General features: G+C 44.4%; 1 protein-coding gene across 1 annotated transcript in view; it reads left to right on the top strand.

The window, feature by feature from the left end:
- Positions 1-23123, top strand: part of LOC139281478 (protein mono-ADP-ribosyltransferase PARP12-like) — a 75258-nt gene that overhangs the window by 42451 nt on the left and 9684 nt on the right. The window contains exons 2-9 of the mRNA XM_070901649.1: positions 2501-2636; positions 5058-5322; positions 7864-7965; positions 9907-10030; positions 11843-12011; positions 16389-16491; positions 19028-19124; positions 20299-20395. Coding sequence (XP_070757750.1) covers positions 2501-2636; positions 5058-5322; positions 7864-7965; positions 9907-10030; positions 11843-12011; positions 16389-16491; positions 19028-19124; positions 20299-20395 — 1093 coding nt within the window. The remainder of the gene's footprint in view (positions 1-2500; positions 2637-5057; positions 5323-7863; positions 7966-9906; positions 10031-11842; positions 12012-16388; positions 16492-19027; positions 19125-20298; positions 20396-23123) is intronic.

Consider the following 23123-nt stretch of genomic DNA (forward strand, 5'->3'; position numbering starts at 1 on the left):
TATTTAACTATCATTGTAACCCATGTATGAGCTGACCTAAGTTGTCCACCTTGAGAACATTGATCACAAGGGGTGAACTTGTGGGAGACATTCCTAACCTGGACTTTCAGGTATAAAAGGGGAAGCTCCACCGCCCTTCATCACTTGAGGTCTTGGTAATAAAGGTAACTGGTTACAGAGTGACCTTCTCTCAAGTATGGGCCTCGTGTGCATTTATACTGTATCGTAAGGACATATCAATGGGGATGTGATGAGCATTAGGGATCAAGGGTTTCATTCATTGGATTCGGAATCTAATGAGGCATTCACGGACAGCCCATTCGGAAAGGGGAATTGCTGCCTGCCTCCTCCCTTCCTCCTTGTCCTCCTTCTCTTCCTCTTCTTCCTCCTTGTCGTCCTCTCCTTCATCCTCCTCCTGAGCTGGTCTTGCAATCCCTGTTAGAAAGGGCTGCACCCTCATGATGTCCTTGTTGCGGAGGATGCAGCATACCACTATGAAATGGGACACCCGCTCCGGTGAGTCCTGCTCCCAATTGGTCAAGGCATCAAAACCGTTACTTCAGCAACCCAATGATCTGCTCAATGATGTTCCTGATGGCAGCATGGTTCTCATTATATTATAGCCATAACATTCCCTGTCTCTGCCCCTGCCTCAACTCATCTGCTGCTGAAATCCTCATCCATGCCTTTGTTACCTCTAGACTTGACTACTTCAACGCACTCCTGGCTGGCCTCCTACATTCTATCCAAAACTCGGCAGCCCGTGTCCTAACTCGCACCAAGTCCTGCTCACCCATCACCCCTGTGCTCGCTGACCTACATTGGCTCCTGGTTAAGTAATTGTTGGTGGACGTGCCTTCAGCTGCCGAGGCCCCAAGCTCTCGAACTCCCTCCCTAAACCTCTCCACCTCTCTTTCTTCCTTTAAGACGGTCCTTAAAACCTACCTCTTTGAACAAGCTTTTGGTCATCTACCGTAATTTCTTCTTATGTGGCTCGGTGACAAATTTACTTATTTTGTCTTATAATTCTCCTGTGAAGTGCTTTGGGACATTTTACTATGTTAAAGGCGCTAGATAAATACAAGTTGTTGTTGTTGTAGAATCATAAAAATTTACAGCGCAGAAGGAGGCCATTCGGGCCATCGTGTCTGCACTGGCCGAAAAAGAGTTATCCTAATCCCACTTCCCAGCTCTTGCAGTTTACAGTACCTCAAGTGCTGGCCATGAGTGGTGGAGTTGCGAAGGGGAGTCATCAGCTAGGTGTAGAGCGGGTAGCTCTTGTCTCTGTGCAGCTACCCTCAGGTTTCATGTGGTGGCTGGATGATTGCTGGCACACTGGACTGATGCAGGATGAAGCCATCATGACTGCTGCCAGGATAGCGAGCATTCACCATCAGGCTGTGATGGGCGTGGTCGCGCACGAACTGCACATTAAGTGAATGGTAGCCTTTGCGGATACGGAAGATCACAGGATTGGTATACGGTGCCTGCAAAGCCATATGGGTGCAATCAATTGTGCCCTGTACCTTGGGGAAGCCTTGCTATCCTGGAAAAGCGACAGGCATGCTCTTCCTACTTCTCTCTGTTCAGTGATGGTGAACTGGGAGACGTTAGCTATATTTCCTGCTGCAGACTGGAAGGATCCGCTGGAGAAGAAATTGATGGTCACGGTGACCTTGAGAGCCCCTGGCAGAGTCGTCGTCACTCTGCTCTGGGCTGCGGGTCTGGTTCCAGGAGATGGCAGAGTTCTGTGACTACCTTCCTGGCGAAGTGAGCCTCCTAATACACTACTCCTCGCTTAAGTTGATATAAGAAACGTACTATGTGAAGACCCTAGCTGGGTAAGGTCTCCTGTTAGGGTTAGAGACCCCTCCTGGCCCACCTCCACCTCCTCCCTCTGGCCCTTCTCCTCCTCCGTCTGCGCACATCTTCTCTTCTTTGCTGCCTCTGCTCCCTCTCCCAAAGATACTTGAGGGGGACTGCCAGTAGAGCCCAATAACTCTGAGCAAATAATATGAGCATAAGCCTTTACATAAGAATGAAGGCGTACTCCACTTGCCCCAACACTCACTGTTACCTAAGGAACTTGGCACACGTTTAGAAAGCTGTAAGTGTTGCAGAAAGTTACACAGAGCCAATCAAACTGAGAAACCATGTTAGCTGCATGTTGTTGCTGATGATCCCTTTAAATAACGCTGCTGGAAGCTCCTTCCTGCTTGTGAACACTTGGTCAGCTGGTTACAATTAACACAGGCTGGTAAGTGGAGCGGCGAATGCGAAAATCGCAGATCGGGTGTCAGGTGTCATGATCTGCATAATCTATATATCCCCAGCGGGCACGGGCATTGGCAGCACTGCCACCCAATCAAAAATGGTGGCCACCGCAGGACCCATTGGCAGCGGGCGAAAGTGAGGCAGCTGCCATTTATTTTCCAAAATGGGCCTTAACCACAATGCTAATACTTCCAATTTCTAAGCCATTGTTTCTTATACCTTTCAGCAATACTTGCAAACATTCTCATGACATCCATGACTCTCACAATTGGAAAATCATCCGTGTTAACAAGCTCCAGGAACTGAATGTGAATGAGCTGCGCTTCCTCCTGCTTCAGAATGACCTATCATTACTTCCTGAGGTCTGTATTCTAAATTCTTTACAACACTTCCTGTCCTTGATCAATGGAGCAATCAATGACTGGTTAAAAAAAAAGCCTGCATTTACTAAATATACTGATATGAAAATATCATAATAATTAACTAGGTGCAAAGTTTGACTGTATAAAATTTTGTTTAATTTCTTTGCATGCAAATGTTTATGTTTGTGAGCGAGAGGGGTGTAGGGAGGGACTTATGAAGCAGATAATGATGCAGGCTAGAGTTACAGTAACCATTCCAACCTTAGGCAGGATCACTGAAGTTAAACTTTGCTGAATTCTCAAGTTCATGTGTCAGAACTTATCTGACTGCCATTTATCTTTTTATCCCTCAAATATGGGGTTGTGCCTTTTCTAAATCCAGACAGGACTCAGAATAGGTATGAGACTCAGGATCAAACATGATTTGAGTTGTAAGAGGTCTCTCCGTTGCCTCACTAGAAGGGATTGTGGGTCAGAGCTCCATTATAGCCCCGATCCTCTGAGCTCACTTGCCAGCAGCAAGGCCCTGTGCCAGCATGGAGTAGTGCTAGAGGCCAGCACAGCTCAGAGATCGCGCTGTAACACTACAACTCTTTTGTTGCAAAACAAAAATCAATGAAGTCAAGTGGCCCCTGATTAAAAGTGGGGGGACACTCCAAACACTTTTCAAGTGCCCTTTTTTTTTGGAGGGGGGGGTGGTTTAGGGCTATAACACTACAGCCTCAATCCTCCGGCCTGCACATGCTGCCATCAGTGGAGCTTTATGAAATTACTGCTTTCAGTTTTTATTTGACTATTGATGAAAATACAAGTTGCAGGAGCAGGGCTATAGTTATAGCTGCATCTCTGAACCACACTCCCATCTAATGAGGATCCGTGGCAGCAGCAGTCTCATGAAGTTACCACTCAGAACTCAGGTCATGTTTCATCCCATTTCCCATACCTACTCTGTCTCTTATCTGGTTTAAATTTGGAAAAAGTCTGGTTTACATTTTAGAAATTCCCAGCAGCCCCTTCACAAAACCGGTTGTAATCCTACTCTGATTCCATATCTACTGCTTGCGGTATTAGGAATTGATCCAGTTCCCAATGCTGAACCAGGGCCCACTGCATAAGGTGGCAGCCACTTACACACATCAGCGATTCTAAGCTTAAAGTTGGAATATGCAGCCGAAACCCAGCTGGTGGTTCAGTGAGTTTGCCCAGTGAATAGCTGAGCCACAATGATCTGAGAGGTCTCTGATTCCATTGCTGGTACGTGCTGAATTAATTGGCATTAGCAGTGTAAGGGAGGGGAAAAGCTGGCTGGGTTTTTGCCTTTGTTTGATTTCCATCCCCCATCACCCGCCTCCTCCCAAGTTGAAAGTGCATGTGTGCGTATGTTGAATGAGGACACAGCTTGGCCCAAGTTGCCCCTGTGGTCAACGTTCATTGTCAAGGCGCCACATAACTAGCGGCCACTTTCCAGAATTGGATGGCCTCTGATGCCTCACCGAAGAGTCAACTCCTTTAGAAGGTGAGAAGAGGGGAAAAAAATCATTTTTAAAAAAGAATGCAACACAACGGTTCCAAAAGTTAGATGGCAGTTGTGAACATGGACAGTGATACCTAATCACAAACCAATCTACCTTCTAATCCAATAGTAGATTTCTATTGAGAAAGTGCAATATTTATTTAAAATATTTATGAAAGAACATAGCAGACTTGTACAATGGCAAAAAATAATCTTTAAATTACTTTTTAAAATATTATGGGATTTATAGTATAATATAAGTACAATGTATACCTTCCAGTGTGTAATATAAATTATTCCCACTACTAATTTTCAGCCCATCTCCACTGCAGGCTCATGATGGGGTACAATATCAGAGGTTCTGGCAGCACTCAAATGGCTTTTTTTTCTAAGTGACCAAACTGTAATTGTTAGCAGGCTATTCAACCACAAGGGCATCATATCCATTCCAGTCATCATTTGATATCCACACACATGCACTTTCCAGCAGGAGTCATTAATCTGGAGTAGGAACCCTGTCTGAATGTACCCTCCATAGCCCAGGAAAACTGATGCCAATTGTAGTGGTCTCACCATCATTCTAGCTGAGAACAGCTCAGCTAGTCTAATCAAAGGAATAAATCTAGGGCCTTCTGTCATCTGTATGAGTTAGTAACAAAGCAGACAGTAGGCACAGGGGTGCAGTTTACCCTAGCTCTACCCAGCATCTAATCCACGTTATTCCTGATCGAGGAGTAATTGATGTTGCAAGGTGTAGCGAGCCTGTACTTACCGGTAAGTCATTTTAATTTCACAACAGTCACTTCCTTCAATTGAGGAGTGCAAGATAAAGTCCTCAAAAGACACGCAATGTTGTCCTCTGCTTCAGTTCACTTTTAACTTTGAACTTGAAATCTCTCCTTTTCTAGGTCTGCCTGCATTACAACAGGGGAAGTGAGAATCTTCGATTTGGAAGCTGTTCACATAAAGACATTTGCAATAAACTCCATATTTGCTCGTACTTCATTTCAGGAAACTGTAGATTTAGGGCTGAGTGTCGACGTTCCCACAGTTTCCGTGACGACGACGTCAGTGCCCTTCTCAAGAAACTTTGTTTGGACGAGAATGTGGTGCACAATCTGCTGCTGATATATCAGAACAGGAACCACATTAAACAAGCGCCCAGCACTGATGGTGAGGATATGATCGCAGCTTATTTCTAATATTTTCACATTGGGTTACACCTCCATGGCTCCTAGTAGTACTCCAGGCCTCTATGGTACCAGTTTCAGTCCTGAGTCAATACTGAGCTAACTCATCTCAGACAGGATGGCAATAGAGATGCTACAATTGGCTTCGGAGTCCCTCCTGCTGAGTGTGAAAGTGTGGAGGCCAATTGAGAACAGGATTGAGCTTGACTGTAATGTTCCTTGTAGTTGAATAGCCTGGTGAATGTAGGATATCTCCATTGGCATTGTATTGTGCGACTACCAGGATGAATTAAGGCGAGCTAGATGAACCTTGGTCTTTTTTCATCTCACAATACCTATGTCCCGATGTATTCCTGGTTTTCCCAGGCATGAATTATTACAGTTGTGTGGATAGATGTTCCCTTGCTCACAGACTCTGCCATTCAGAACTGGCTGTTCAGGAAACCGATAACAAAGCTTGAAGTTACTCTCTTTCCAATTCCCCTGAACTGTATTGAGGAAACACTTGGGGGTGGGGGGGAGAAATTTGGTCACGCCTCTGTTGCGGCGTTAATCCAGGCGGAGCGGTACTTTTAGCGCCTTGAAAAAGTTTGTGCCTCCCACCCAGAAATTCATCAGAATCGGTCGAAGAGCTGACAGGGGCGATAAATTAGCCATTGCACACCAGAGCTGGGGGGGCGCGATAACGAATGTTTGGTCGGTACATTTTGCGGGCCCGTTGCACATGTGCGGAACTCTGAATCAGATCCTGGGAAAAGCCGAGTCTTAAAGGCACGGCATAGTAATGCACCCATTAAAGTTTTCAAAATCACTTGTTTTCAACCCGTACTGTTATGTCTGTCTGCCGCTGCAAACTCGAAGGCTCACGCACCGTGTTGTGTGTAAACGTTGCACTGACCTCCGAGGGAAGAGCTTCCTCATCCCTTTAAGTTAACGACTCTGCAAGCCTGTACCGACTACTTTGCCAGACGTTGTTATTGACGGTCGCTCAATGAGGCACACATACTGGATTTATCAACCAGGGCGCAAGCGTGCGCATTGCATCAGGATGAAGTCATGATCGGAGTGATTGCCAGCAGCCAGGCGCTAGCGGTTTGCACCCCTGACGAGCCTCTAATGAATTTCCCGTCGGGGCACTAAAAGCTGCGCGCCCGGTCGCTAAACTCTAACGCTCGCATTAACACCCACTTTGGCCACTAACTGAAGCGTTGGACAACCGAATATCCAGCCCTTGATCTCAATGTGGTGCTGCTTTACAGTGCTGTTGGTCAACCAAGATCAGTAACTCAGTGATACGGGAGAATCATTAATTCAGAAAGAGAGATTAAGCGAAAGAGCTGTGAAAGAAAGGGAAAAGAAAAATGAAAGAGTTGACGTGACAGGCGCAGATTGACACATTTAACCATATTCAGGTTTTAGCACAAATTGATCAAGATGCCAGATTTATATAAACAGATTATTCAAGCGCAACCAATTGAATGCAGTAATTTCCCTCTCACTGTGCTAATGTCTCACCCAAACATAGTCGGTAAATTCTTTCATACAACTCTATGATCCCTGAACCAGTCTATACTTGATGCTGAGTGAGCAGCAGTAAAGCACATGGTCACTAAAGGCATTATAAACATTGATGCAGGAGTTCTTCCTGATAACTGAATACAGTGTGGCATTGAGTTTTACAGCCCAAGAAGGTTCCAAGTTCAACCCTCATGCCTTTGTCTCTGTTCATTGCTTGCAGGGCTGCAGTTTGTTGCTGGCGCTGGGATTCAATCAGGCACTGGGTAATTATTATATTGATAGATTACCTTGTCCCAAAAATGTCCCTACATTATTAAAGCACCTCGAGTGCACCAGTGCGACATTTCTACATGTTCCACACCAATCATCCAGCGGTCTGTCTAAGAGAGGTTGCCTCAATTAATATCAAATTAAGGAAATTTTGTTTCATAGTTCATGCCAACTTGGAACTGGATTGAGACTACATAATCACAGAAGACCCTTGCAGATAACTCACGGAGGAAACATTCATCCCACCGGCCTAGACTGGATTCAAACTTAGGTCCTGGAGCTGAAGGACAATGTCTAGTTCATTATATTACCCAGTATCCTAAGTTACTGTGTTCATGAGAAAATATTTTTTGGCTTGTTTTTAAAAAAATAATAGTAATCTTATCATTTATTTCCCCTCCTTTCCCTACCTGCACCCTCCTATTCTTTGCCACCTCACCTAATTGGCAAGTATTGGTATGAGTTTTGATACTGAGTACTGCTGTTGTAATGTAGGTAAGTAGCTAATTCAGCACAGGCCAGGGATTCGATCTGGAGCCCTCCTGTATGTGAGGCTCATCTATTTTCAAACACCTCTAACTATCATTTCATCATTTGCAACTCAAGTAACCCGTGGCTTGTCAGGCCCTTTGACCTTTGCAGGTGCAAATCAGTTCAACAAACTTTTCCATATCCAAATGGTTACCTCTGTAACAGGAAGTACCAGGGGTTACAATTCTTTGCTGTGTTTTTGCAGGAATGAATGCTACTTCTCCATCTTATTTCACAAACACCCAGAGAAATGCGGGCACTGAGGAGATCTGTCTGTACTTCATCAGAAAAAACTGCAGTTTCAAAGGTATCTATAAAAGCACTCGAGTTCTGTCACAGATGACAATAGTCTGCTAAGCAGTTTTAATGATTTTTTTTCTTACACTAGGTTTGAATTACACAGTCATGGCACTTTTGTACCCATTTGCTTTTCACTCATGCTCCATTTGCCTTATAGTTCTGTCACAGATAGCAGCTCCAACTAACAAGGCCATGTTACAAGGTAACTGAGGTGGTACTGCTTCCATGGAAGCGCCAAGATCAACCAAGAGAGTGATTTCCTCTGAAGCTAGCAACACACTGATGTCAAATAGAAGTGTTGCCTCTGGAGGTCCAGTGTATCTCTTCTGATCTAGTCCAGACATAGAGGGAAGTGAATGACATATCTGATTCCCTCTTTTTACATTTTCCACCCATTAGGAAAGATCAACCAAAAATAAAATAATTGAAATTTTCAAAAACTCAGTGAAGTGTAGTTGCTTGTCTATTGTGCTGGTGCTGTGGAACCTGGACTGCAATGTGAATGAGACAGTTTCCACAGATCTGACAGCCTCAGCCTATAATATAAAACTTGTTCAAACAATTCTGTAATCTGAACACAGCATAAAGCAATACACATAAAATAAAATAGGTTGAAGACTGATGTCTCCGTCAGTGGAGGAAATGTCAGAAGAACATTAGGGCCCAACGGCTGTCATAAAATATTGATCTAGGTATGTGTGTTGGATACAATATTTAAATGTCAATTGAGTTTGGCTGTTAAGTTGCTCTGTGGATCGAGATGAACTGATTATTCAATAACCAAGTATGCTGCAGGTGCAATCTCACTCCTGCATAAGCCGATGTCAAATCTGTGCATTACAAATTTAATATCTGACTTATATGTTAATTCAGATTTCATCAACCCAGAAATATACTTGTTCTTTGATAAGGAAATAAAACATTATTAGGTGTTATTCAGTTCATTGTGTTTTGAGGTAACTCAAGCTGACAGCAGGTATGTAAAAATCTGGAACCTATTTGGGTGGTTTACCCTTTGGACTAATTCCAGTCTCTCTGAGCTAACTACTTTTGTTTTTAGCTCACACACTAATCACAAGATCACAGGATAATTATGTTTCAGGAAAGCCATTCAGTCCAATCGTATTTCAAGAGGTCAAGTGCAGACAACGGAAGGAATGCGCGGCAAACCAGCCCCACCCACCCCTTCCCTCGACGAATGTCTGTCCCGCCTGTAACAGGGTCTGCGGCTCTCGTATTGGACTGCTCAGCCACCAAAGAACTCACTTTGGGAGTGGAAGCAAGTTTTCCTCGATTCCGAGGGACTGCCTATGATGATGATGAACCCCATTGTAGCATCCTGTCATTTCTTGTATGGTTTCAGGGCCTTTGCTTACATCACTATGTCTGCATTAGCCGTGGTTCACTGATCGCACTCTGAAGTTGGTGAGTTCCACTCCAGAGATTTGAACATGTTATCTAGGACGACATCCCAGTGCAGTACTGAGAGGGTACCTGCATTGTCAGAGGTGCCGTCATTCATATGAGATGTCAAACCGAGGCCCCGTCTGCCCTCTCAGATGGCTGTAAAATATCTGATGGCACTCTTCAAAGAAGAGGAGGGAGGTTCTTTCCAGTGTGCTGGCTAATATTTATCCCTTAACCAATAGCATTAAAACAGATTATCTGGTCATTATCTCATTGCTGTTTGTGGGATTTCCATTGAAATCCATAGAAATGTTAATTTCCATTGAAGCCAATAGTAGTACAGATTTAAAATCAATAGTGTAATACAGACAAAGCTGACTTTTTTGCCACAGTGACTTTTGGTTCCTTTATTACTGTAATACTCTAACATTTGCATTTCATCAAAACTTATAAAAAACAATTCACTCAGGAAAATAGGAATTTTCCTGAATCAACCCAGCCGAAGGGTTAATAACTACTTTCATATTATTGCTTTGTGCAGATATGTGCCTCCGGGTTCACTTCAGCCTTCCCTACAGGTGGCAGATATGCAAGGGAACATGGCAGGATTTCCCAAACATGGAAGAGATTGAAATGGCTTTCTGTGACCCAAACAATATCACCAGGTAACTTTCTGATATAATGAATTTTATAATAACAATAAATCATATCCCCAATGCTGGTGGTGTTAAAAATAGAATTATTGAGAGTACAGAGCACAGTAAATCACTGCATTCCAGATTTGCATGTAGTGGCATTCTTTGATGCATTCCTGTACCCCATGAACCAGTTTAATCTCAAGATCAACCCTCTTAAGTTTAAGGATAATTCCAAATCCTTATCCAAATTGTCCTGAAAATTACTTGAGCAAATGTGAGGAACTGAATGGCCTACACCTAATCCTATCTTCCTATGTAATCCTCAATCTACTAGCTCTCTTGTCATACAGCTCTGTAAGACAACCAATCCCAACATGTCTCAAATGGACCATACAACAAAGGGTTAACTACGGATTTCATCATTTCAATCGGGAACATCTCATTTAAGCTATTTGGCCTAGATGGGAAATGGGATCCTGTATTGCTTTTCTCCCAGTTGATATTTATTACTAGGCAATATTGGGTTAAATTCTCAACTTGTTGCTCGAGCATAAAACTGACATTATGGATCAGCCTCCACTTTTCAAAAGAAAATCGAGTGGTTTCCACAATAGGCAGCCGATCTGCAATGCCAGTGTTACATCTGGGCAACAAGTTGAAAATCTTTCCCATTGTTTTTATAATATTTTATTTATTCTCAACTGAAAGGGTACAAAATTCACAAGAGCACCCCCCCACCCCCACCCCAATGTGTTTGGGCTCATTCAAAAGGAAATTAAATTTGGGACTATCTACCGAAAAGTCTGGAACACTAAAGTGCTTATGGAAGAAACTACGAACTTTTATAGAATTTTGAACTTTTATAAGAAAAATTCAAGGCTGTGGGCGGGCCTAAAGAACTAACAAGAGATAACCTGATCAGCGAGACTACCTGGGTGTGAGGACTAAACTAACCTGTCTAGAGAAATGGGTATTCAAGAATCCTTCTCCACAAGAGACATTAACATTACAACATGACCCAGAGATAGCTAACCATCAACTTGAAACTGGAAAACCATTTCAGCATATACATCGCAAAGAGGCCCAATCCAGCCTGTATGCGAAAAACTAAGAACAAAAGGACATTGCAATTACCAAACTAATGTTTCCATCAGGAAACAGTTTTCGAACATCAACCCACCCAAAACATGTCAACTTTTAATGACCCTGGGAACTCGGTGGGCGGGAGCTCAGTTGTGCCACTCGGCCATCCGCTGACGTCAGCAGGCGGTTCCCGGTGAATCTCCCCTTCCGTCCGCTCCGGGCCATCCTGAAAGTGGCACTGGGCGGATCTGCAAGAGGAATGTCGGCAGGAGTGGATGGCAGCGGGTGGCAGTGGGCGGTGAGGTGGTGAAAATGGGCCCCATAGACTCTACCCCACAAATTTAAACTCCTAAAAGTTCTATATAAATACTCACTGAACTCTAAAAGTAATTTAAGAAATCTACAGAAACCTTAGCCATCTTTACAATTCATCCTCAGGCCTGCTGCCCTCCACAAACATCATTTCCCTACATTAGGAACACAGCAATCATAAACATGGAATATTTCACAATCTCCATCTGTATTTATCCCTGCACCTACCAATCCTCTCAAAAAAAAAGATATTTATTTAAAAAAGATATTTAAGTACATTGCTGGGACTCAGTTCCACAGATCCATTACTCTGTCAGGAAAAATACATCCCGATTTCCAGTCTCATTTGAGGATTATTAGTTTTAAACCAGTTCCATTCACTTTTGTGCTTAATACCCAGATCATGTCTCTCTTCAAGTTCTCTTCTCCAAATTATTTTAACAGCTTGGAACCTACTCCCATTAACTTTGAGACGATGATGTGTGAGTCTCATCCGGTGAGGCGCCTGTCTACTGCATCCTCGGTTACAAAACCCCCACACTATATCCTGACTACTGAATGGCTGTGGTACATGGAGAATGCTGTTGGAAAATGGACTGAATATGGAACTCAAGTAAGTTTCTTGTTCATTTTCCTTCCTTGGATCTTGTCCAGCACAGAACAATTCCAGGAATTCTGTGCAATGCGTCAACAGCCGAGTCAGTGAAAGTTGTAACTTTGGGGCAGATTTTCAAGTTGGCGCCCAGGCATAATACTGATATTTTATCGAGAGTAAGCTGCTTCAGGTGAGGAGGGAAGAAAACCGGAGAGGGAGAGAAGAAATATTGTTTAAAATGGTTAATCTTTCAGAAAATATCCGACGCAATTTGAAACCTTGTTGCATTTGCTTTCAATAATGAAGTGAGAAACGATGGATAATATAGATTTCCTTTTCTTTGTATAACTTTTTCACTTTTTCCATAATTAATGCAAAAACAATAGCCCTGTGTATTTATCAGTTAGTGCATGTCACTGGGGAGGGCAAGGGAATGTATTACTACATTAGTAAGACAGCTTAAGAACAACAAGACTACGGGAACGGATGGAATCCCTGCTGAGGCGCTAAAGTATGGCGGAGAGATGCTGTTGGCACAGATACATGACCTCATCTCTCTTATCTGGAGGGAGGAGAGCATACTGGGAGATCTCAGAGATGCAGTGACCATCTTTAAAAAAGGGGACATCCGACTGCAGCAACAACAGAGGAATCTCCCTGCTATCAGCCACTGGGAAAGTCGTCACTAAAGTCCTCCTCAAACGTCTTCTCCCTGTGGCCGAGGAGCTCCTCACGGAGTCACAGTGCAGATTTCGGCCCCTACGGGGCACAACGGATATGACTTTTGCAGCGCAACAGCTGCAGGAAAAATGCAGGGAACAGCACCAGCCCTTATACATGGTCGTCTTCGACCTTACAAAGGCCTTTGACACTGTCAACTGCGAGGGTATATGGAGCGTCCACCTCCGTTTCGGATGCCCCAAAAGTTCGTCAACATCCTCCGCCTGCTCCACGACGACATGCAGACCGTGATCCTTATTAGCGGATCCATTACAGACCCAATTGGGGTCAAACAGGGCTGCGTCATTGCCCCAACCCTCTTCTCAATCTTCCTCACTGCCATGCTCCATCTCACTGTCAACAAGCTCCCTGCTGGAGTGGAACTAAACTACAGAATCAGTGAGAACCTGTTCAACCTTCGCCATCTCCAGGCCAGGTCCAAGACCACCCCAACCTCTGTCGTTGAGCTGCAGTCCGCGGATGAAGCCTGCATCTGCACACGTACAGAGGCTGAACTCCAAATCATAGTCAACATCTTCACTGACGTGTACGAAAGCATGGGCCTTATGCTAAACATCCGTAAGACAAAGGTCCTCCACCAGCCTGTCCTCGCTGCACAGCACTGCCCCCCAGTCATCAAGATTCACGGCGCGACCCTGGACAACATGGACCATTTCCCATACCTTGGGATTCTCTTATCAACAAGAGCAGACATTGACGATGAGATTCAACACCGCCTCCAGTGTGCCAATGCAGCCTTCGGCCACCGAAGGAAAAGAGTGTTCGAAGACCAGGCCATCAAATCTGCCACCAAGCTCATGGTCTACAGGGCTGTAGTAATATCTGCTCTCCTGTATGGCTCAGAGACATTGACCATGTACAGTAGACACCTCAAGTCGCTGGAGAAATATCACCAACGATGTCTCCACAAGATCCTATAAATCTCCTGGGAGGACAGACGCACCAACATTAGCATCCTCAACCAGGCCAACATCCCCAGCATTGAAGCACTGACCACATTTGATCAGCTCTGCTGGGCAGGCCACATTGTCTGCATGCCAGACACGAGACTCCCAAAGCAAGCGCTCTATTTGGAACTCCTTCATGGCAAATGAGCCAAAGGTGGGCAGAGGAAACGTTACAAGGCCACCCTCAAAGCCTCCCTGATAAAGTGCAACATCCCTATTGACACCTGGGAGTCCCTGGCCAAAGACCACCCTAAGTGGAGGAAGTGCATCCGGGAGGGCGCTGAGCACCTCGAGTCTCATCGCCGAGAGCATGCAGAAATCAAGTGCAGGCAGCAGAAAGAGCATGCGGCAAACCTGTCCCATCCACCCTCTCCCTCAACGACTATCTGTCCCACCTGTGACAGGGACTGTGGTTCTCATATTGGACTGTTCAGCCACCTAAGGACTCATTTTTAGAGTGGAAGCAAGTCTTCCTCGATTCCGAGGGACTGCCTATGATGATGATGTATTACTACTTATGGAGTCAAAGTTGTTTACCGCACAGAAGGAGGCCATTTGAATCATTGGGGCTGTGTCAGCTGTTTGTTAGAGCAATTGGAAAATAATCCCACTGCTCTGGCCTCTCCCTATAGCCCTATATATTTCTCTGCTTCAAATGTTTATCATCAGCATCTCAAGTCTCTTCTCAAAACTATAGGTTCTCATCCCTGGTATCTACAGCAAACACTCTCTACGGCTTTAATGCCCTTTCTATAATATTGCACCCAAAACTGTACCATTATTCTAACCATTTGTTTTGTTCTTGTCCCCCTTCTCATCCTCATTTTATACTGTCTCTTGGAGACATCCTTCACAGACACACTGTCATCTTCCACATAAGGGTTGATGTCACCCAGCTCAAGGGACTATGTTTTTGCATCCTTAGGTCTCTCTGTTCCTTCACACTCTTCAGCATCTTTTGATTGTAATCATACTCCCATTCCTTGTTTTACATTCCAAAATGCATGACCTCACACTTTACTGCATGAAATTGTCTGTCCATTCTACTATCCTGTCTACATCCTCCTGGAGCCTTTTTCAGTCCCTTTCATTTTTGTTTTGCAAATTCCTACTTCTGTGCCATCAAAAAATTTCAATACTGTGCTATCTATGTCTGAAGTCAAATCATCCATGTATAATTATATCCCAAGGATCAGTGCTGTGTCCACCATTGTCCTTAATATATATCATCATCATAGGCGGTCCCTCGTATCGAGGATGACTTGCTTCCACGCCAAAAAAGGATGAGTTCGCAGGTGTTTCAATGAAGGACCTAATATTCCAGGTCCAGAACTACATACTTAAGGATGGAAGATGCCTGTGCATGGATTTCTTTAATGTGTGGTGGCTGCTGCATACCCACCACATGGGCTTGACAGAGCTAGGTCTTGGTCCTGTGGCAAGAATGAACCAAGACGACTGGAGACCAGCTCTGCTGCGTGGACCAGTGCACACACATATCGCAGTGTGGGCTGGTCCGTGCTGCCCCTGGGCTCTTGCCTCTTCTAGGCCCCAAACTCACGCCTCTCCTGGGCCCCAATCATGTTGCACCATGATCACTCCCTACTCCTGCACCCCAACCTCGCCATTCCTGCTGTACCTGCCCACGCTCCAATCAGCAACCTGGACCTTGGTGACGTCCAATCCAGTCGCCACCTTCACAGCCGTCGCTCTCCTTGAAGTGGTACGCTCCTTTGAAAGCCCTGAGCTGCTGATGATCCTTGTTGATCCTTGATGATCAGAGGAGACTCATCGCTGTCTCCTCACGAAGAGCAACCCCAACTGTCCCATCCTACTGTCTCACCGACCTTCCAGCCCAGCTTGCCCAGGGAGGCTAACCTTGCCAATCTCCTCCTCGTCAAACTCATCCCTCCAAGCGCTGATCCTGTGCATCACAGATGCTCTCTGAATCTCCTTGCAGAATGTCCGTTCACTTGCGGACAAGGCCCTTGCCATCCATGAGTTTATCATTGATGATTGCATCGACATCATGGCCCTAATGGAAACTTGGCTGAGGGATGATGACACCTTACCTTAACATATATATATAAATATTGGCAAACATTGACTGGCAGTGTATAGAGAGAAGCCTGAGTTGCCAGGGCTCAGCCTTTTCAGAGGATGAGAACATTGCCATTTTCAGGAACAAGAAAAGCTCATTAGGCCCAACAAGTCCTTGCCTTCTTCATAGATCTCAATTCTAAGCTTCTCACCATATCCCTCAATTTGTACTTTCTCCAGAGATGTATCTAATTGTTTCTTGAACCCATTTACACTGTCTGCTTCAATGATTTCTGCCACTAACTTGTGTCATTGTCTATTACCCTATGTGCAAAAAGGATTCCCTTCTTATTCTCAACATCCTGCTGTTTAACTTGCTCCTACTGATATTTGAATCCTTTAGCACAGTGTACAATTTTCTTGGATCATCCTCGTCAATCCTTTCATATACTTGAAAACATCATCAGATCATGTTCTCCAAAGAAATCACACATAACTTCCTTAACTTTTTCTCATAACGTAAATTTTAGACACCAGAGTTACCATGTTTGCTCATTTCTGTACCATCTTAAGGGAAAAAGGAGTAACTGGCGTGTTAGTAATCTTTGCGGAAAAATAAAGACATCATGAACAGAAAGTCTAATCATCAGGTTGGCATATTTAACAGGATCAAGTGCATGTTGCATCTGCAGACTTGGAGAATGTCTACTTGGCCAGTAGCAGTGATGAAGTGTCTATTGGAGAATTCAGTGAAAGACTAAGCTTTAAAGGTACAGTCAGTTCATGTAACAATGTCATCTGTGTTATATTTTCATAACTTTACATACAGAAAAATATCATGTAAAGCCACTGTGCATTTTAATTTCATGGTGTCTGCAAAAGAATAAATTGGGGGCTGTGCATATTCTGTCATGCAATGGGGGGATTTTAACCCCCACCCCCTGATTGTGAGGGGGGTGGGGGGGGTGGGTGGAAGCAGTTAAAATGTCAAAAATGTGAAACCCGACCCCAACCCGCCTCCAACTCCCAGTGTGAACGGAGGTCGGTTGGGGGCAGGCAACTAACATGCTTGTAAAGTCCTGTCCCCTCAGTACAGATTCACACGAGGCATGTAGTGAAGTCAAGGTCACTCTGGACCTGCACCTTTATTTCACAGCTCTGGAATGCTGCACTTGCCTGAGACCTGTCCTTATATACCTGTCTCTTGCAAGTGCACCCCTGGTGGTAAGGTATGCTGGTGGTTACAGGTCATATCTTCACACCGCCTCATCAAAATAAATTACAGACTCAGCTGTCGAGAGCATTGTCATTGCTGCGGGCCTTGATTCCCAGGGGCTGGGAATGGCAGCTGGAGGGAGGGGTGAACGGCTGGATTCAGCAGGTAAGCATCATTCTAGCACAGCTTGTGGGCTAGGAGAAGCATCCCTCAAGCTAACCTCCCCCACCCCCACCCACCACTCAAGCTAACCTCCCCCCCCACCCACTCCTCAAGCTAACCTCCCCCCCCCCCACCCACCCCTCAAGCTAACCTCACCCACCCCACCCACTCCTCAAGCTAACCTCTCCCCCCCACCCACCCTTCAAGCTAACCTACCTCCAACCCCTCAAGCTAACCTCCCTCCCACCCCTCAAGCTAACCTCCCCCACACCCCTCAAGCTAATCTCCCCCCCATACCCCTCAAGCTAACCTTGCCCCCCCCCCACACCCCTCAAGCTAACCTTCCCCCCTCACACCCCTCAAGCTAACCTCCCCCCCCCACCCCTCAAGCTAATCTTCCCTCCCTGCGATCTGAAACCCCACCTAGTCCGAAGCCCGACCCGCGATCTCTCCCACCCTCCTTTCCGCACCCTGACTGTGGCCTTGTGCCACAGGCCTTCACATTCGTCAGCCATCCAGCCTCTCAATCTGGCTGGCTCCTGGCCAGGAAATGGGGACAAAAGGTTTAAATGAGGTCCTGCCATAAAATTCAGCAGGACCTCCACGTTACCCGCGTTTCCAAATTTCCCGGATGCTTCAAATCAGTCCCCACTCCCTCCCCACTTCAGTTCCTGGAATTTCATTGCGCTGGGTGGAGGGGAAATCCAAATGTACATTAACTGATGGTCTTGCTGGTTGGGGTGATCTTCTTGCCTTGCTTCAGCAGGATACTGCTGTTGACCTAAATGCTTTTACCTTGATGCAATGCCATAAACTCCTGATGCGTAATTCTCAAGCTGTTAATGACACACTTAAACAAACTGTCTTCTAAACTGCTGACAGTGGTAGAGAGACTTTATTTGTGAATGTTATTATCGCCTGTCTGAACAACTGCTCCTCCTGCAACTCGCTGAACAGGTCAAGCAAATCATGCACTGCTGCATGCTCCCAGCATAATGCAAGCATCATGATGCAAACGTGTCGAACTAGCTCAGCTGCAATCTTCAGGCCATTGAATGCTCTTTTTCCACAGCCCGAATCTAGCCCTATCCAAAAATTCTACTCAAAAGGGTCAGCAGATTTTTCATTGATTTTATTTTCAGATCATAAAAGGCAAATAAAGAATTAGGAATGTTGGTTCTTTCGCATATCCATGGATGAGAAAAATTATTTAATGGAGCTCAGCAAATATTGAAAGAGGAACAAGTGTTTGACCATCACTCGCCTGTAATCCAAGTTAGAGAGCTGCATGATAAAAGGGCCTTTAATTTTCTTTCCGGTGTTTGCCTGATATGAGAACCTCAGATTACTCCCCAGTTCCAGGTGCAAACAGAATCCCTTGCTCCAATTGCCATATGTCCTGAAGGTATTTGTTGTGGGAAGAGCTGTGCTCCACAATAATGGGTGACACCAATGAGTACAGTTGTGTTAGGCTGTCTGTTATGGAGAAGATCAGTGTCTTATGTGCAGGCTTCCTTCCATGCCAGTACTCTATTAGAAAGGTTTCCCTCAGCCCCCAAAATGGCCATTTGCTTGCTCAGTGTCACCTCCTCAAGCACAATCCCCAGCTCTCTACAGTGAAGCAGCAGTTCTTGCAGCTCCTCCAGCCATTATTTTCAACGAGTTAGCTTTCACCAAAACTGGTTGCTCCTCCTGTTTGGTGCAGCAGCCATTTAAAAGCTGCTGCACTTCAGAATCCCCACCCACAGGTGCAAAAATACTTAATGAATTTATGATGGGGTGATGCTGACTATATGGCAGATAGACGAGGAGTTCCGAAATTGTCTGGGGACACACTCTTTGAAAGTTTCAAACCTAGACCTTGAATTATTTGTTTGTTTGTTTATTAGTTGGCTATATTTGAAGTACTAATGTTTTCCTTCTCTCAGAAATGATTCAGAAAGACAAACTTTCCGAAGGAACAAACAAAGTTCGGAGAAGGCCGAGATTTATCTCTAAAGAAGACATGGAAAGAAAGATACAGAGGTGCTGAAAACAAAATTAACCCCTAAGATTAGCAAGAATTCTTCATAGTTTGTACTTTTGGCAATTCATCTTCTGTTTTTTTGGTGAAATTTAATATTCACCAAGGTGAGCGGCTGAGGAGCTGGTGAATAGAATGCTTTCTAGCTCAGCATCAAGCACCCCCAGGGTAGGTATTGGAGGCAGAGCTAAAGGCAGCCTGAAGTTTCTTGTACTCTCTCCAAGCAATGTGCCTTTATCCCAAGTTTTCCAACTTTTCCCAATATCTATTCTTGTTTCTCCAGGAACACACCTGTATATTCAAAGTCCTTGAGCATGTTGTTGCCTCACAAATTCGTTCCCAATTTTCCTGCAACTCCATGTTTGAATTTCTCCAATCAGGCATCCACCCCTGCCATAGCACCACAATGGTTTTATCAAAGTCACAAATGACTTCCTCAGTAACTGACTATGGTGCAGTATTTCTCCTTGACCTTTTTGCAGCCTTTGGCCTGGTTGATCACATTATCCTTCTCCAAAGCATCCTCCTACCATTGTTTAGCACAGTGAGACTTCCCTCGCTTGCCTATCAGATCATAGTCAGAGCATCTCCAGCAATGGCTTCTCTTCCTGCCCCTGTACTGTTACCTCTGGAGCCCCCATGGATCTATTCCTACCCTCTCCTCTTCCTTGTGTAGGTGCTGCCCCTTGATGACATCATCTGCAGACATAAGGTCAATTTCCATATGTAAGAAAGAAAGAAGAACTTGCATTTATATAGCACCTTACCTGACTTCAGGGTGTCCCAATGTACGCTAGCGACACCCAGCTCTACTTTTTGGGGTTTCATTCTGGGAGGTCAGAAGAATGACTGTTGTGGAAAATTGGTGCAGTAAGGGGTGTTCAAAGTTGAGATTATGTAGAAGGAGCTTTAGTCTGTAGTTAACCAGCTTTGTACTTGATCTGGGAGTGTGTGATGGGAGAGTGCAGATAGACCATCACTCTGCATTTCTCCTATACTGTCTCTTGCCTGGGAGTGCTTCATGGAACTGATGCCGAAATGAAAAAATGGTTATTTCCTCACCTCTGACATCTATTTCACCGATAGCCAAATACATAAATGTTGCAACTTTCTTGGCTAATTCTCTGTTGTGTAATATAAAATAGATTAAATATTTAACATTCTTTATTTTTGCAGCAAAGTCCAATTGGCACAAAGGCAAGCCAGTGCCTGGGAACCAAAAAACATTCCAAAAAATTGGGACAAATCAGCTTTGCCAGACATGGGATGCAAGGTAAAAGCTTTTATTTGCTACATTGCACAGTAGTGTTACTGAGACTCTGCAGCAGCAGGTTCTCATTTAAACCAATTTACCAATCCCTGCTAACAAGGCACTGGGACAGCTGCACAATGTGTACTGCTAGAATAATGAGATGACCTTCTCAGATGCTGCAAGCCAGATCATGAATATTGTTCTCATGCACTTCTATGGCCTGGGTCTTGCATAAGGGAATGGGATAAAGGGGCCCCCCAGAATTGACATAGGTAGAAAGAGGGATGAGGTCCTGCAGGCAGAGTTTAAGGAACTAGGAGAGAGATTAAAAAACAGGACCTCAAAGGCAGTAATCTCTGGATTACTCCCGGTGCCACGAGCTAGTGAGTACAGAAATAGAAGGATAGAGCAGATGAATGCGTGGCTGGAGAGATAGTGCAGGAGGGAGGGTTTTGGGACCGCTTTTGGGGGAGGTAGGACCTGTAAAAGTCGGATGGGTTGCACCTCAACAGAGCCGGCACCAATATCCTTATGGGGGGCAGTGGGGGGGCGGGGGGGGGGGGGGGTGGTGGTTGCTAGTGCTGTTGGGGAAGGGTTAAACTAGCTAGGCAGGGGGCTGGAAACCTGAGAATAGATTCAATAGGGAGGGGACTAAAGCTGGAATTACAAAGCAAAAACGTAGAAAGTGAGTTAGAAGGACAGAGGAAACAAGCAGGAAAAAAAGATTAAAAAACAAATTTAAAAGCTCTTTGTCTAAATGGACGTAGCATTCGTAACAAAATAGATGAGTTGATGGTGCAAATAGATACAAATGGGTATGATCTGATAGCCATTACAGAGATGTGCTTGCAAGGTGACCAGTACTGGGAACTAAATATTCAGGAATATTTGACAATTCGGAAGGACAGGCAGAAAGGAAAGGAGGTGGGGTAGCTCTGTTAATAAAGGATGAGATCAGTGTGTTAGTGAGAAACGATATTAGCTCAGAGGATCAAGATGTTGAATCAGTTTGGGTGGAGATAATGAATAATAAGGGAAAAAAGTCGCTGGTGGGCATAGTCTATCGGCCCCCTAACAGTAGCAATTCTGTTGGACGGAGTATAAACCAAGAAATAGTGGGTGCTTGTAAAAAGGGAACAGCAATAATCATGGGGGATTTTAACCTCCATATTGATTGGATAAATCAAATTGGTCAGGGTAGCCTTGATGAAGACTTCCTAGAATGCATAAGGGACGGGTTCCTTGAGCAGTATGTAATGGAACTAACCAGGGGGCAGGCAATCTTAGATCAGGTCCTGTGTAATGAGACAGGATTAATAAATGATCTCGTAGTAAAAGATCCTCTAGGAATGAGTGACCATAATATGATTGAATTTCGATTTCAGTTGGAGGGTGAGAAAGTTGGTTCTCAAACCAGGGTCCTAAGCTTAAATGAAGGAGACTACAAAGGTATGAGGGCACAGTTGGCTAAAGTGGACTGGGAAAATAGACTAAAGACTGGGACAGTTGATGAGCAGTGGCAGACATTTAAGGAGATATTTCATAACTCACAACAAAAATATATCCTAATGAGAAGGAAAGATTGTAAGAGAAGGGATAACCATCCATGGCTAACTAAAGAAATAAGGGATGGTATCAAATTGAAAACAAAGGCGTACAATGTGGCCAAGACTAGTGGGAGGACAGAGGATTGGGAAATTTTTAAAAGCCAGCAGAGAACGACTAAAAAAATGATTAAGAGAAGGAAGATAGATTATGAAAGTAAACTAGCACGAAATATAAAAACAGATAGTAAGAGTTTCTACAGGTACATATAAAGGAAAAGATTGGCTAAAGTAAATGTTGGTCCCCTGGAGGATGAGACTGGGGAATTAATAATGGAAAACAGGGAAATGGCAGAGACATTGAACAAATATTTTGTATCGGTCTTCACGGTAGAAGACACTAAAATCATCCCAATAGTGGATAATCAAGGGACTATAGGGAGGGAGGAACTTAATACGATCACTATCACTAAAGAAGTAGTACTCGATAAAATAATGGGACTAAAGGTGGAAAAGTCCCCTGGACCTGATGCCTTACATCCTAGGGTCTTAAGAGAAGAGGCTGCAGAGATAGTGGATGCATTGGTTGTAATCTACCAAAATTCCCTGGATTCTGGGGTGGTCCCAGCAGATTGCAAAACTGCAAATGTAATGCCCCTATTTAAAAAAAGGAGATAGACAAAAAGCAGGAAACTATAGACCAGTTAACCTAACATCTGTCATTGGGAAAATGCTGAAGTCCATTATTAAGGAAGCAGTAGCAAGACATTTGGAAAAGCAGGATTCAATCAAGCAGAGTCAGCATGGTTTTATGAAAGGGAAATCATGTTTGACAAATTTGCTGAAGTTCTTTGAGGATGTAACGAGCAGGGTGGATAAGGGAAACGAGTGGATGTAGTATATTTGGATTTCCAGAAGGCCTTCGATAAGATGCCACATAAGAAGTTACTGCATAAGATAAAAGCTCACGGGGTTGGGGGTAATATATTAACATGGATAGAGAATTGGCTAACTAACAGAAAACAGAGAGTCATTTTCCAGTTGGCAAATAGTGACTAGTAGGGTGCCGCAAGGATTGGTGCTGGGTCCTCTACTATTTACAATCTGTATTAACGACTTGGATGAAGGGAGTGAGTGTAATGTAGCCAAGTTTGCTGATGATACAAAGATGGGTGGGAAAGCAAATTGTGAAGAGGACACAAAAA

This window comes from Pristiophorus japonicus, chromosome 15, assembly GCF_044704955.1.
Source record: "Pristiophorus japonicus isolate sPriJap1 chromosome 15, sPriJap1.hap1, whole genome shotgun sequence".
Classification (NCBI taxonomy): domain Eukaryota; kingdom Metazoa; phylum Chordata; class Chondrichthyes; family Pristiophoridae; genus Pristiophorus; species Pristiophorus japonicus.